The sequence below is a fragment of the Rhinopithecus roxellana genome, chromosome 16 (genome assembly GCF_007565055.1).
Source record: "Rhinopithecus roxellana isolate Shanxi Qingling chromosome 16, ASM756505v1, whole genome shotgun sequence".
Classification (NCBI taxonomy): Eukaryota; Metazoa; Chordata; class Mammalia; order Primates; family Cercopithecidae; genus Rhinopithecus; species Rhinopithecus roxellana.
This window is the reverse complement of record NC_044564.1, coordinates 43448584-43464818: the sequence shown is the minus strand read 5'-3', so window position 1 is coordinate 43464818 and position 16235 is coordinate 43448584. Positions and strand designations below refer to the sequence as shown.

The 16235-nt window shown below is 39.5% G+C and overlaps 1 protein-coding gene across 3 annotated transcripts in view; it reads left to right on the top strand.

Moving 5' to 3' along the window:
• PCSK5 (proprotein convertase subtilisin/kexin type 5) overlaps positions 1–16235 on the top strand; it is a 466860-nt gene that overhangs the window by 122526 nt on the left and 328099 nt on the right. For all 3 annotated transcript variants that reach the window (XM_030920278.1, XM_030920277.1, XM_030920279.1), the window contains exons 4-5: positions 11383–11526; positions 14365–14441. In XM_030920278.1, the coding sequence (XP_030776138.1) occupies positions 11383–11526; positions 14365–14441 (221 nt within the window). The remainder of the gene's footprint in view (positions 1–11382; positions 11527–14364; positions 14442–16235) is intronic.

The window sequence follows — 16235 nt, the reverse complement described above, 5'->3', positions numbered from 1 at the left end:
AAGCCACACAGCTGATCCTACTCAACCTGTAGAACTGTGAGTGGTAATAATAAATTATTGTTTCCGGCCATTATGTTTTGGGATAGTTGGCTTGTGCAATATGGGAAAACAAAAATTTGGCAATATAGACTTCAACTATTGATATTACGTTATTCTCCTTTTCTAAGCAGCGCATCTTTATTTGAGGTGATTGTGTGTATTAGACATACTCTGATTATATGAAAACATAATGATGAGTTATACCTGAAGAAGTCATGTTACTAGGAAAAAGAAAAGATTTGTGAGGGTCACAGTGGGCTAGTGTGTTGGCAAGAAAGCAAAGTTGAATTCAGATTTTGTCTCCAACTACTTATGGTTCATGTGAGTCTTAAGAAACCCTGCCTCTTCTGATATGGTTGCTTGAGTTTACATTACTCCCTGTTTTCTGAGCTTCCATACCAAAATTGCATCAGATTTCTTATAGAAATAAATATATTTTGAGTAATAACTTATTAGAGGGCATGGCAAAAATCCTTTAGAACTGTTAGAATATTCAAAAAGTTGAGCCAGTAATCTCATAGATCTTGAGAGGAGGAAAGTCAAAAAAATCTGGAAAGACCCATTTGAAATTCTGCGTCCCTTTTTTTTTTAGATATAATTTCAATATACTAAGTCTTTTTTGTCTTTTAAGGTATCTACCTTAGTGCCTTAATTTGAGACCGAAATTAGGGGACCACTGTTAATGTTTAATACCAAATGTCTGCTGCTCTGTTGAGTTTAAACAAGTAAAACTTGTATTTTACTAGGAAATATCAAGTAGTTCTTATTCTTGGAGTGGCCAAGACTATTTAATGATCACACATCCATCACTTAAATGTGCACAGCTTCATTGTTTTGTGCATTTGATCCTGTCTTCCCCTTCATCCCTCTGTGTCTTCTTCTTTTCATATATATGCCACCTGTGTGACTTGGCTTTGAAAATATCCCTTGAAAACATCTTATCTATGGGAGTTTTAGGGGTTGACTTAAGGAAGCTGAAGTGGCTTTTACTGTTCAGATGTTCTGCAGAGTCCTGGAAAGAGGTGTACTTATTGGTAAAAATTTGCGAGAAATTGAATGTGATAGGACTTGGAGAGTAAATTATGTATTGCTCTTCTATTTATTTGTCTTTCTGTCCGTCTGTTCACTCGTGCATTCACCCATTCATTGAAAAGTTAATGATTATGTTGTCAAAAGCTAATTGCAGAATGAATGAAGGCTTTGGGAGATATTATATAAATAGACCCCTTAGCTGCTTGATTTGTTCAACTGAAAAATGGATTATTTTCTTACCTAAAAAATAGCTGCCATCATATTTCATGAGATGATTGTCATTTATGAAGCAATATAAATGAAGAAAGATGACATATTAATAAAGTTGCTCTTCAGTATTTTCAAATGATATCCAAATTCCCTCTCCTTGACCCTATATGTCTCCAACATTAGAAAAACAATTATTTCCCATATTTTTTTCTCAACTTTTTGTTGTGCGACTTTGAAGAAATAAAAGTAGTGGGAACTGAAGACTGCTGGTTGTGCTTATCCAAGTCACACCATATTCTACTCATTTTTTAAAAAGGAAAAAGTACTCCATTCTATGAGCACGGCTTCCTGAGACCTCAGTGAATAGAGAGGAAGCAGAGGTTTCTGAGCAAATTTATGCTCAGAGGGGACCAAGAGGGTGAAGAGTTCTATGCAGGCAGAATTTTGCAAATAATAGAAACAAAACAAATTACATTTGAGAAAAGAATGACAGCTGCTTACTGCTCATGTTCCCATAATTATTAAATAATGCAGTTCAGTTGCTTCTAAAATTCATTTTTATGAGCTCCAGCATAGGAATTGTTTCTTGGCATATAAGCACTTAAGGAAAACATTTTGGTTGAGATCATCCATAAGCAAACACGATTAACTAATATACTAATTGCACAATTTGTATGAGAGGGTAATGTGTTAAGAAATATTTGATTTTTGATTCATAGTCAGCCAGGAAGAAAGTCATTTGACAAAACTAAATGTCTCCTCAACTTATGGTAGAATTTCTGCATGACTTAAAAAGGAAAATAATATTCAAATTGAACCATATACCGAAACCAGAGGAGAGTTGAACAATAGTCGCTTCTGTCTTGCCTTGTGTTATTCCAAACAAACTTCTGCATCCCCGAGCTCCTCCCCTGACAGCAGAAATTTCCCACCAGACCTATAAACCTACCTGTTGCTATGTTACCGCTCTTCTGACTTCTTCTGCCAGAAGGATTGAACATTGTTAGTGACATATTAGAATAATCAGCAACCCCAAATGAATGCCTTCTCTTCTCATAGAATTCCCTGTGAAGGCTTCAGTCCCTGCACTTTCTTAGACCTTTACATTGGCAATGCCCCATTATGAGAGCCAATGTGCAGAAGATGGAGATTTCTAGATCTTATTTATACCTTCTTTATTACCTGTATTGTATGTATTACCTGTATTATATTACCTGTATTATATATATAATATATATTTTATATATATATATGTATGTATGTGTGTGTGTGTGTGTGTGTGTATATATATATATATATATATGGAGAAAGAGAGAGAAAGAGAGGGAGAGGGAGAGAGAGAGATTTATCCTGAAGGATTGGTTCAGGTAATAATGGAGGCTGAGAAATCCTATGATCTGATATCTGCAAGATGGAAGCCTAGGAAAGCCAGTTGTTCTAGTGAAGCCCAGAAAGCTGGAGAACCAGGAGAGCCAAGGGTGTAAGTCCCAGTCTGAATCTGAAGACAGGAGAAACAGGAGCAACAGTGCCCAAGGAGAAGAGAAGATGGATGTCTCAGCTCTACCAGAGAAAGCAAATTCACTCTTCCTCTGACTTTTTGTTGTATTCCGGCCCTCAACAGATCAGATGATGCCCACCCACATTGTGTGGACAGTTTTCTTTTACTAGTTCTATCTATTCAAATGCTAGTCCCTTCTGGAAGCACGTGCACAGACATATCCAGAAATAGTATTTACTAGCTATCTGGGCACTCCTTAACCCAGTCAAGTAACACATAAAATTAACCATCACGCCCTCTCAAAACACATTGATTTATGAATTATTGAGTCTTTTTATTATGAACTTTAAAGATTATAAAGATATAATAATAATGCAGCACAAGTGGCTTGTAATTTCACTAGGAAGATAAAACACATATGTAACCAAAGATGACTAATATGAAGAGTGGTGGATGCATGAGCAGAAAAACACTGGGCTTTCGTTGAAAAGAATGTTCAACAGAATGCCCAGGGATCTTAGAATTTGCTTTAGAATCAGATACTGGACAAATTTAGGTGTTCTCTTTGCATTTCTTCCCCAATTACATAGCCAACGCTCAGAGAAGTGGCTTCAACTTGATGCATGGATTTTCTCCTACCCATCTGGATTGGCCAACTTCCCTTAGATTGATAATCTTGAACATTAATGAGCTTTTGCTGTGTAGCAAACCACACCCTGCTCACCTCTCCAGCCTCAATTCTTCCCATTTTTCTCATCTCCCACCTCACCTTTTGTAACCTGTATTCTCCAGCTATATTGACTTTCTTAAGTGCCTTTAACAGTCCAGTCTCTCTATGATTATTTTATACTTTTACCAAGATGGAACATATCCTCTTCATCCCCGACTTGCCCTTTGGCTATTCAGCTTGTATTAGGGGCTCAGTTTAAATGTTATTTTCTCAAGAAAGTGCTCTTAGCCTTCCTGCACTTCCCCCTGACTGGGTTCCATGTTCCCACAGTATCCTGACAAACTGTGTTAATGATGCCTAACATGTATTGCCAAAGGGCAAGCAGGGGATGGAGAGGATATGTTCCATCTTGGTAAAGGTGTGGACCAACCATAGTGGGCTGTTTCCAGCAGTACACTGGATCCACCTGTAACTAATGAACAGTTTTTTTGCAATTGCTTGTCTGTTGCGTGGACTAGATTTCAAGGACCTAACAATAGGGACAGTGTCATGGCCAGTATGGTGACTGGAATGTACTAAGTGAGAAGGAGAAATGACAATAGAGATGGAGGCAATGATTTCAGACCTAGATTTCTGAAGCCTGACTCAGCTTTTTGAACTGAGGTACTTGAGATTGGTGTGAACCCTGGCAGCTCCAGAGAGCTATACATACAAAAGATAAGCTTGTTCTTGGTGCCTCAGAAATGCGTGCTAAGTTTTAGAAGCATAAAACATGGTTTAGCACCAAGGCCAGGTAATATAGTGGAAACCAGGTCTCTAAACACTAGTATGAGGCTTGTAAAGATTCCTTAAAGGTGACACAAGATGTGTTTGTTGGTTTATTGGTTTTTATTTTGTTAAATGATTTTAAGCCTGGAAGTTTCTAATGTAAGATGGGTCAGGTTTGGAAAGATTCAAAGAGGGCCACAAAATGTACAAATGAGAAATGCCATCCACTTAACTGAATCTAAAGGCCATCTAGTTATACTTCAACTGCTATGCTTTGATTTCTTAATCCTCAATTATGAGTAGAATTTTGGAACTGGATTTATTCTGCTTTCCTCTCTATAAGCATATCTTGTACATCACAGCCGTCTTCTCCCAACCTCCACTGTTTTCTGATGTTCCCTTGGCATTACGTCAGGCGCTATTAACAGTTCTAACTGAGAAATGATCTTATGTCAAGACTGTATCATAGTAGATGGGGACCATGGTTCTAGCAGAGTTGGGATAGTGGTATAACTGTGTGGAGTAAAAAGCATGATTCACAGGAGACCAAAACGTTTGACCAGTGTGCCAAAAGGCCGTTGCATGCTGTTTCCTCCTTGTGCACCACATCCCCAGGCTCCATTTCCCAGTTCCAGCCCATGACCTCAAATGTAAAATAATTCAGGTCATTCCAGCTAACCTTACAAATGATCAATTGCCCTTTCAAGTTTGCCTAATCTATCTCTCCAAACAATGAAGAAAATCATCCTCTCCTTATTTTATGATGATCTCCTTTTTTAAAGAAACCTAAAATTTTCTTCCCTAAACTGTAAGGAAGGCCGTTGCCCCTATATAGGTGCTGCCATCAACAGCAGCATGATCATAACAGCAACCAATTGTTATGTACTTTATCTTCTTTAATCTTAATAGCAGTTATCTGTGTTCAAACTACAGATGAGGTTTTAAGAATTGAGGTGACTTGACACTCAAGTCATATAGCTGGAAAGTAGCAGAGGTGGAATTCAAATTCTCCTCTGCCCGATTCTCTTTAGCTCGCATCCTTATCTGCTCTGCTGAATTTGGTGTTACTGAAATGTATTGGGCTTCCGTGGGATTTCTGGATAATCCACAGACTGAATAATCATCCTCTGAATAATTGCACAGAGCATCTGTTTTATCTGGGGGCAATTGTGTATGTGTGTGTGTGTGTGTGTGTGTGTATGTGATAACTAAGGTTACTAAGGATTTGAAGTCCATCAAATTGACTCGTTAAGTATGGTAATAAACATCTTAGGCCTTAACTACCTTGATTTATATTTCCAAGAATCTGTAAAGGCACCTGCAGTCTTGGAGGCACGGAATCTCTACTTCATATACCTCAAAAAGAACCCATCAACTGTGGCCTCCCTCACACATGTCAAATGTTCATTTTTAAAAGGTGATCTTGAGAAGGAAAGGTTAAAGAAGGTCTCCAAAAAAAATAAAAAATAAAAAACATGCAAGAGGGAGTGAAACTATTGTCTGAAACTGCGAAGGGAAGAACGGAGTCTTGGGTAGTTCCCAAGTACTGAGAAGCAGATTTCAGGACACCTTGGAAGGCATGACTTAATCAGAAATGGAGCAGGACTAACCATAGCGGGCTGTTTCCAGTGGTACCCTGGATCCACCTTCTATAAGTCATGAACATTGATTGTTACACATTTAGAAATTTGCAGTTGTGGTAGTTGAAAACTAGCCATGATGTGAGTATTTACACTGTGGAAATTGGGAAACACTAACACATAAGGGCTGTTTTTTAAAGCAGGGGTCCCCAGGTCCTGGGCTGCGGACCAGTACTGGTACTGGCTTGTTAGGAACCAGGCTGCACAGCAGGAGGTGAGTGGTGGGTGGGCATGACCGCCTAAACTCCGCCTCCTGTCAGATCAGCAGCGCCTCTAGATTCTTAGAGGAGCACGAACCCTATTGTGAACTGCGCATGTGAGGGATCTAGGTTGCATCCTCCTTATGAGAATCTAAGCAATGCCCAGTGATCTGAGGTGGAACAGTTTCATCCTGAAACCACCCCACATCTGTGGAAAAATTGTCTTCCATGAAACCAGTTCCTGGTGTCAAAAAGGTTGGGGACCGCTATTTTAAAGAACTGATTTACCAGCACTTTATTGCCTATTTAATAAAGAAGTCAACTTCCCGTTGCTGAAAATTTTCAAATATAAACTTGGTGTTTCCAGAAAGATGTGATGCAATAAATGGAATAAGGGAAAATTAGGTCTCTAAGGTCTTAAACAACTATATTCCACTTTATCACTTGAATGTACTCATCAGAGTGCTAAGGCCAGAGTGATTTCTGTTATTTGAGTTTCTTTACAGGAACCTTTCTCCAATATCCATGCCTTATCTACTCCTTATCTACCCTTATCTGAATTTGCTTGTTTTTGACCCTGCTCTAAGCCCTTTCTGTTTTAGTTTTAACACAAGAGTTACATAGTCCAATGTTCTGGTGTCAGACTGCTTGGGTTTGAATTCTGATTTCACATTGGCCAGCTGTTTGAATTCTGGAAGGTTACCTAGGCTGATTAAGTCTCTTTTTCTTTATCTGTTGAAAGCAAATGACAATAGTACCTCTTGCAAATAGTTGTTCTAAATTTTAAATAGTGGTAATCCAGATAAAGTTCTTAGTAAAATGCTTGACCATGGTAAGGACCTAGTAAACGGTAGTTATATTTTCATTTAAGGAATATCAATTCTTTTTTTTTTTTTAAACTTCTAACCACTCCTGAACTCCAAGTTTTACACATAATTTCAAGTATATGTACCCTTTACCTAGTTGACTAGATATGTGTCTTCATTTGTCTGTAAAGCAGGTTTTTGTATATTTAATTTTATTTTCTTGTTAATGTTGTATAGTCGGAGATGAAGTCTTACTAAGCCACTGTATCAATAATAATGAACAACAGATGTTTTCATCGTTAGCAGGTTTTTGACAGCATTTAAATTAGCAGTTCATTGGAGACCCTCAGAACTTAGAGAAATTTTAAAAATATGATACTAAAAGGCCCCCCCCCCCAACAAACCCCGCCAGCACCTCCCACCTCAGTCTTTAAAAAAATGATGATGAGAACATAACAAAGGTGTTTATTTGGGGTAGAAACTATCTTTCATTGAAGTGTGAGATGTTTATGAAGACCCAAGAGAAATGGACACACCCAGAAGTGGTTTAAAAGCAGAATAGCTCGTAACCCTGGTGTGGAAAAGGCCATTTCTTGAACTCACAGGACAATGTCTTTAAAATTTCATTCCTAAAAAGGTACAAGCTCATATGGATAAGAAAGTGGGGAACTTTGTGGTAATGGTTGTTTCTTCAGGATATTTTCCGTTTTATGTGTCCAGTGTCATTTCTAAATACTTAATAGAACCATCACTGAAATACAGTGCATTATTCAGAATTGAAAGTACCTACATTTACTATAAATATTTATCTTGCATATACTGTGCACATATGTGGTTTTCAATAGCTTCAAATATGCTGGAAATTTCTGACCGGCCCCTTTGGTGAACACCAGGCTGCGGGCTGCATGTGTGGTAACAATTCCAGACACTCTTCTTTAGGTCCAGCTCTGGCAGAGACCTTCTCACATGGTTGATGATGTATGAGGGAATCACGGCTAATATGTGTTCCTTTTGCCTCTGGGTGCTGCTGTAACATAGATTCCTGGCAAGTAAACAGGGCCTAGTTTGAAGACCATTTCAACTACGTGGTTAAGGAAATGAACTCATTTTCATCTCTGGTCAGTGTTGGGTGACATCAGTATTTCCCATAGCCTTTGGCCTCTGGATTCTTGAGGTACAGGAAACAACTACGTTAGAAACACATTTGGAAGCCTGGGCCACTTAAAATGTATTAAAAGTCAGAGATCCACTTTCAGGGTTTAGGGTTCTAATTTAAATGCCCTCTGACCTTATTACTAACATTTGCAAAAGACACCCTAGGCTTTAACATTCCTTTTTGTCTTCTGTATTTTAGTGGCTTGCTATGTTAGCTTATCCAAATGAAAGCATCAGTTGGATATTTCTTCTCCTTCACCTCCTACCATGGTGATGTATATAAAGAAAACAAGCAAAAAGGTGGTACAAGAATATTTGATGGTAAAGTCAGATTCAATAGAAGCAGAGGTGGAAGAAAGGAACCTAGTTGCTTCACTTTTAACACCCATGTTTTCCGTAGATGGCTGGTTTTCTTTAGTTTTCATAATTACAATTTCAGGCAGCATCCCTCCACTCCAGGCTGGTTATCCCATTTGTGGGTTACCCATTTCCTGTGCATTTCCTTCCTCCGGCCCACCTCTTGGCCACATTAACATGACTTCATGTCACAATCGATACCGCAGGTGGCCACAGCAGGTTTTGAAAGGAGAATGGAATAAAAACCTGTCAAGGTTGCTTTGTGTTAAATTAAAATATTTGATGAGGAAGGGCCCAAACTCTTGGCCAGAATGAGGCTTCTGACAAATGGAGGCATTTCAGAAATCTACACCATTTTTTAAATCAATCTTTGTTAACTAAGTGTGAGCTGGCTGTGTATCTCGGAAGAGGTCAGAGCAGTACACGTACTGGAAATAAAGTTGAGAATATACCCTCATTTATGGGATATAATTAGCCAATATTTTTGAAATCCTAGGTCAGACTTAGTTTATTGCATGGTCTTCTAGGGGCTTACAGTCAAGGAGACAAAATTCACACCCAGGATTCAACAGTCAACAACAGTTGGGCAGAATTCACTGAGTCGGTGTTGGATTGCATAGAACAGAGAGAGTGGGGGAGAGAAAGTGTGTGTGGGATGGGGAAGAGGGGGTGGGGTGTATTTTTAAGTTCAGAGAAGGGAAAAACACAAGTAGGCTGAAAAAGGCTATGTGTTAAGAGGTAGGTCCAAAGCTGGGGCCCAAAATCTGAAGGCACGAGAGAGAGAGAATTCGGATTAGTAGAGTAGAATAGTAGAGTGTGTGTGTTCAGGGCCTCAAGTGCCAGAAAGAAGTCAGGAAGGTGGGGGAAAAGATAAAAATGTTCATACAAAATTAGAAGCCCCTATTCTGTAGGAAATCAATGTTGTCTGTCATGAAAACATGGGTGCATCCTTTCTTAGAATGAATCCTTGAAACTACTCAAGTGTATTTATAACACTCAACAAAAGGCAGTCTCATTTGGGGAATACATTAATTAACAAATTTATTTTGGAGGCATTGGAAACACCTGTAAGGGATGAGGTTTGGAAAGGAGCTTCCGCTTAGGATGTAGTTGGAATAAAAGCTGAGTTGTGGCCTGCAACGCCCTGAATGATCTGACATGCCTCCGCTTCTAACTTTCTGCCTCTGTGCCATTCTCTCCCTCTTTGCTAAGCTCCAGCAATACCCATCCTCTGATATGCTGAACTCTTTCCTGCCTTACCATCTTTGCATGTGCTGTGTCCTCTACCAGGACACTTGTCCCTAGGCTCTTGGGCAGACCAACTCCTTCTCACATTTCACATTTGCAGAGACTGGAATCTTTTTTCTGACCATCTCATCTAAAGTGGTGTACTCAGATTCCTCAGCATTCACCATCATATCACAGTGTTTAAAATACAAGGAGCCTTTAAAACACAGGGAGCTCTCTGAATAGTCTTGTTTATTTGGTGGTTTATCTTCTGTGTCTCGCCTTTAGGACAGGGACCTCCTCTGCCTTGTGCACAGCTACACCCTAGCATATAAATTCAAACCAGCTAACTGAGGAACATATGCTTCATAATTTCTTAGTTATAGTAGGTACTCAGTGAAGTGTGTGTTAAGTGAATCCATAGCAGTGAAGTCCCCATTGTGTTTAGGTCATAGTAAGCTTCTATTCTCCTCCATTCCCGATATGCTGAAGTGTTTGTTACAAAGGAGGAAGAAAGTAATGAATGAGGAAAGATCTGGGGTGGCTCGTGTTGCTATGGAATTATATAGCAGCACAGCTCTTCTCTTTTGTTCCTGTCCCGAATCTTAAGAACCTAGAAAACAACATCACACAGAGGGATATTTCAAAGAGATGGACTTTAAAGGAACAATTGTGTGGGTTAGATGAATGCTCGTAAATTATGTCAGGAAAAGCTGCTGCCTTAATTTGTTTTTCAGTATGTTTGTATGTTGTAGCCATTGCAGAATGAAATTACTATACATAATGAGCTCAGGTTCCATGTTTTACAGCCTGCCCCTCGAAGCCTTCACACACATTGTCCTGTGTAGGGCACCTTTCTGGACTTGGCACTATTCTTCTTTTCCTTCTTGAAGGAATAGTGCTGGATGAATTTGTCTGCTGCCTACAAATTATGGTACAATAGCCATTGTTAATTTAGTGAAAGAAATGTGGACAACCTGTTATTTTTTCTTGCCCATGGGTTTTTCACAGGAGCGCATATCTGGCTACTGTACAGAAGCTGCCTAAGTGGTTCCATTTGTAGCTGGATTGGCTTCTAGGCGCTTGGTTAAGAAATTATAAAGTATATGTTCTTCAGTGACATGTTTTGGATTTATAAATGAAATACTATGATGCCTATTTGTATGTCATTAAAACACGTTAACAATCAAATGATACATCCATTTTTCTGCTGTTGAGATACACTTTATTTATTTTATGCTTTTCCAAAAGACTTAACGGTATCAAAACAGGTCAGAGCTGGTGGCGGAGAGATTTCTGTTTCACTTGCTTTTCCCACATCTTTCTTTCCTATCTTTCTCTGTTCATGCTGGAGATCTGTGTTTCTACACTAGTAGACAATGTGCCAAATTACTGTTAATTTAATGCATTATCTTAAGAAGTAGAGCCAGGCACAATGGCTCACGCTTATAATCCCAGCACTTTGGGAGGCTGAGGTGGGAGGATCGCTTGAGGCCGGGAGTTTAAGACCAGCCTCGGCAACGAAGCAAGACCTTGTGTCTGCCCAAAATTTAAAAGTTAGCTGGGCACGGTGGTGTGCATTTGTAGTCTCAGCTACTCAGGAGGCTGAGGTGAGAGGATCCCGTAAGCCCAGGAGTTTGAGGTTACAGTAAGCTCATCACACTACTACACTCCAGCCTGGGCAGTAGAGCAAAAAAGAAAAATAAATAAATAAATAAATAGGTAATTCTTCAATTTCCTCACTATTTAGTAATCTTGCAGCATGCTCTTCTTATTTCAGCACTGCAGTGACAATACGCATCCCTGCCAGTCTGACATGAATATCGAAGGAGCCTGGAAGAGAGGCTACACGGGAAAGAACATTGTGGTCACTATTCTGGATGACGGAATTGAGAGAACCCATCCAGATCTGATGCAAAACTACGTGAGTGTATGCTGTGCTTGGAAGGTCTTTCCTTCTGGGAAACAGGGAAACTCATGTTAGGATTATCAGTAAGGTGGATAGCTACTGAAAAATGTAGCAACATACAATAGGGTATTGTGTTTTGTTTTTCTCTGGTAAAAGATGAGTTCTTTGAATACAGGAAGCATGAAATAACCCTTTCAACTTTCCAGTGACTTTGATGTTCTGACTTACAAAAAGAAAGCAATAAGGTAGCAGAAACCTCACCACCAACACCATCTGCTACCAGCAACATTCGCTGTTCTCAACACTTTATCCAACCAGCCAGGCAATACTCTTTGTTTCTTTTATGGAGAAAAATGTACTTCAAACTTTTCTCCAGTTATCTGCTGGTCTTCTTTCTCTCTCTGCCTCTTCTTTTTTTTTTTTTTTAAAGGATAGTAATGATCAGCCTCCCAGTGGTCTGTAGGAATCAATTCCTTTCTTAAGAAGCAGCCACAAATTCATTTAGTTCTCATTTGAACAAAATGGTTGAGTTGCTGCATCCAAGTGCACCCAGACAAACTGTGTCTCTTTGCAGAATAGAATTTTAAAGCTAAAAAGGAACTTCAGGTTACTCTCCTCATTTGATAGGAGAATAAATTGTAGCCTGAAGACAGAAGGGAGTTATCCATGGTCAGATAGAAGAACAGAAACTATGGCTGTCTGTGCCCCAGCAGAGATATCTTTCTTGTCACACGCAAAGAGGGTTTTACAGCATGCTGCTCTTCCCCACTTCATATGAATGTATTTGACTAAATACAAATAGCATTCATGTAATTGGGAGTGCAGTCTTTCATCTTTTTCATTTTTCTCCTCTTGAGAAAAAATTCTCTAGAGTTATCTGTGCAATTAGCATGATTGGTGCCCTCTTGGTTCTTCTTTATGTTGGACCTGGTGGGGAGTAGAGAAAGCACATTGGGTAACATGTCAAAGACTTGGGTTCCTTCCAATCTGGATTTGTTTAATCACTTTTAAAGGCAAACAAGCAGATCCAACTTTGGTTTTGGCGATACTGTTTCTTCATATTGAAATCTTGGCATAGGAAAACTTTGTTTAGCATTTTGGTTGGTCCTCTGTTTCGAGCCTCTTTTTCCTTACCAGTAAAATTAGTAAGATACATTAGATACACTCTGAAGCCTTTGTGCTCTAAAGGACACTAAGCAGGTCTGTAGAGCCTCTTTTGCACAGGAAGCAGGAACTTACCACCTGTATATACAATATATATTTTGCTTGATTTCCCTAAACATTTCAGGCTTTATGTTCTAAAAGTTATTTTCAGAAAGAAGAGCCTTTGATAAAGACAGAAAATCAAGATAGAGTTTACTTTCACTAACATTGAAATTAGGAATAATAATAATAAAGTATAAGAACATTCAGGCTAGGTGCACTGGCTCATGCCTGTAATTCTAGCATTTTGGGAGGCTGCGGCAGGAGGATTGCTTGAGCTCAGTAGTTTGAGACCCGCCTGGAAAACAGCGAGACCTTACCTCTAATAAAAGTAAGAAAAATGAGGAGAAAGAGAGAGAGAGACCAAGCCAGTCAACAGACCACCAGAACTGAAAATAAGCCAGATTATACTCCAGAGAAGCGGTCCCAATAACACCACATTATTCCAGGCTAGAAGGTGGAAGCAGCCCATTTTTCATTTGATAGTAAGATATGTTTCTTGTAGCCAACTAACCTAAATAGAAAGAAACTTCTGCCAAATTATTTTAGTGACCTTATACACTTGTGGTCTTAATCTCTTGTATTCCCTCTGAGCACTTCTTTTCCCTCCTTATATTCTTGTATCTTTCTAAAAGTTAAAAAAAAATAGCTGGGCGTGGTGGCACCTGCCTATAGTCTCACCTCCTCAGGAGCTGAGGCAGGAAGATTGCTTGAGCATAGGAGATCAAGGGTGCAGTGAGCCCAGCCATGATCACGCCTCTGTGCTCCAGCCTGGGTGACAGAGGAAGACCTTATTTCAATTAATCAATCAATCAAAGAAAATTCAAAGCATGTTAAATTAGGCTGGCTACAGTGACATAAATTTGATAAATGGTAACAGTCTAGTAATTTTTTTTCAGTATTGCAGATATTTTTCACAATCATTTTTAAAAGCAAACAAGCAAATCCAACTTTGGTTTTGGAGATACTATTTCCTTATTTTGAAATCTTAATGTAGGAAAACTGTTCATCATTTTGGTTGGTCCAAAAGCCAATGGGTATTAGTAGAAGGCCTGAATCATGGACTCCTTTATAGTAGATACAGATACAATATCCAGTTTGTATCTAAGGCGAGGGTTGTCTAATAGCGGTCCCAAGATACCTGACATAATAAAGATCTGAGATTGATTGTTAATTGGCTTGCCAATGATACGTGAATGATTTTTGTCTTCTGAAATCTATATTATGATAAGGAAGTTGCAAGCTCAAGAAATCAAGTAAGGAGTAGGGAGAGAGTCTGTGGAGAATAAATCACTTTGTGCCTAGGTAGTCAAGGAGAGAAAAGGTAGTAATGAGGATGTCTTTGAAAGATACACATTTCATGAACTGGGTCATTCTAGGTATGAGGGGGAAAAGTGCTGGCAAGAATGAACCAGGCAATTCTTTAGTCTGTGTAGAGTTCTTCTTCACCTTATGGGGGAAGAATACAGCTCTAATTATCACTGAATGAGCACTCCCTCCCTAAGGCCTGACACCACTGAACCGTGAGCGTATTAGTTAACCTAATTACTTTCTGGCAGAAATGTATTTAAAAATGCATGAGCCTGTGGGTCAATGGCTAATTAATGAATGTCCATTTCCTTTCCCTTGCTCTCTCCTCTGTGGCTATAGGATGCTCTGGCAAGTTGCGACGTGAATGGGAATGACTTGGACCCAATGCCTCGTTATGATGCAAGCAACGAGAACAAGTAAGGCCCAAGTGAGGGGTGGCTGTCATGTGGCTGGCAAGGAGCTTTGTTTTCTGCTCATGCAGAGGGAAGTATTTTCTTCAAAATCCTTGATAACATATGTGTAAAGGTAAACTGAGGCTGGAGCCGAACCAGGAACGAGACACAAGGCAAATGGCAGTGAGAATAGCCTTTTATTAGGGCTTGCGGGCGAGGTTCCTTGGTCCAAAGGCGTGGGGCAAGGAAGTCGTGCTGAGGGAGGAGGATAGGGGCTTCTTAATAGCCTGAGAGGTAGGAAAGCTGGTTGTGCAAACAGGGCCTGGGGGGTCTTGAAACTACTAGGGCAGGAGTTGAGTAAGGGTCATGAGGAAGGGGTCTTTGGAAACTGTCAACTGAAACTGCTGTTTACGAACTTGTGGAATGCAGGTGAGCTGCAGGTCATGGGGGAGTGTGGTTGCCCAGCCGGAACTCTGACGCATGTAAGTCTGCGGGTGTGTACAAGGGTGAAGGGAGTCTTTAACAAAAGGCCTGCTACGCCGGGTAACGCCGCCATGTTAGGTCTAGATTCCTGCCTAACAATATAATTCTTAATTTGCTCCAAGATAAAGAAGTGTCTTTCCACTGAAGCCTCTGAGTAAGAAAAAAGGGATGCTCCATATAGAAAGAATGGTTGCAGAGAGAGCCCTGGGGAATGGCTCAGCATTTCCAAATCTTGAGACTGGAACTAAGAGATGACCCCTCACATGGTAATTGCCCTGTGACCCATTTGTTTAGGGCCAGAGGTGGTGAAGGGAGAGGCCAAGCGAAGTACCTCCCAAAAGAATTCTTTGTTCTGTTAAATTCAACACATGATTGAATACTGCATTTGAGGTCCCCACCTGAGAGTTTATTTTACTTCTCCTTTGCTCCTCTCTCCTCTGTAGTTATTGTGTTTTTCACTAATATACCTGAAATACCTGGAAGGATTATCGCCAATTGAAGAAGGCATTACCTTTCTTATGCTCCCCCCGCCCAGGCAAGAGGCACAGAAACCTGGTTAACCACAGTTACGCTTTCTGTTTACTGCTGTGGTTTTTAGTGAATGCAAATCAACATTCACATCCATTTGATAACAGAATATTTTAACATTCCGCAGGCAAGTAAGAGAGAATGGTTTTTCTTGCGTACATAATGACCCAGATTCCTTACATTATTAGTAGATATTTCTAATCTCTAAATCACATTAATTAACTTTTTTCCCTTTTGCTATGAAGCTCCTCAGGATAATGCTGTAATTTAGATACTTTCATGTGCATTTTTATTTACATGTTTTATTTACATTACATACACAGAAGTTGCAAAGAGAACTGTTTAGCCCATTTATTTTGTTATTTCTAATCTGCTTTTTTCTTTAGGGAAAAATTTCTCAACTAGGTTTATTTGATTAAGTCAGTAAGTTTAGATAAAACCATATGAGCTAGAAAATTGTCACTGTACTTATGTGGTTTTTCTTTACTGTCTGAAAAGAAAGCTTAACAAAATAACTGTAGAAACATGCTGCTCGTTGACATGAACAGCCAAGTAAATCTTCTAGATCAGATTCAGTGGTGAAAGCATTAATACACAAATTGCTATAGGTAGAATTTTTCAGAACTTCCAAGCAAACAGAGAGACCTATGTTAAACTGGATAGTTTTCTTTCAGATTTACTGTGACTGCCCAGTGGGTTCACCTTGTCCACAGCCTAGGCAGAGCCAATTTATCAAGACAGGGGAATTGCAATGGAGAAAGAGTAATTCACATAGATCTGCCTGTGCTGGAGACCAGAGTTTTATTA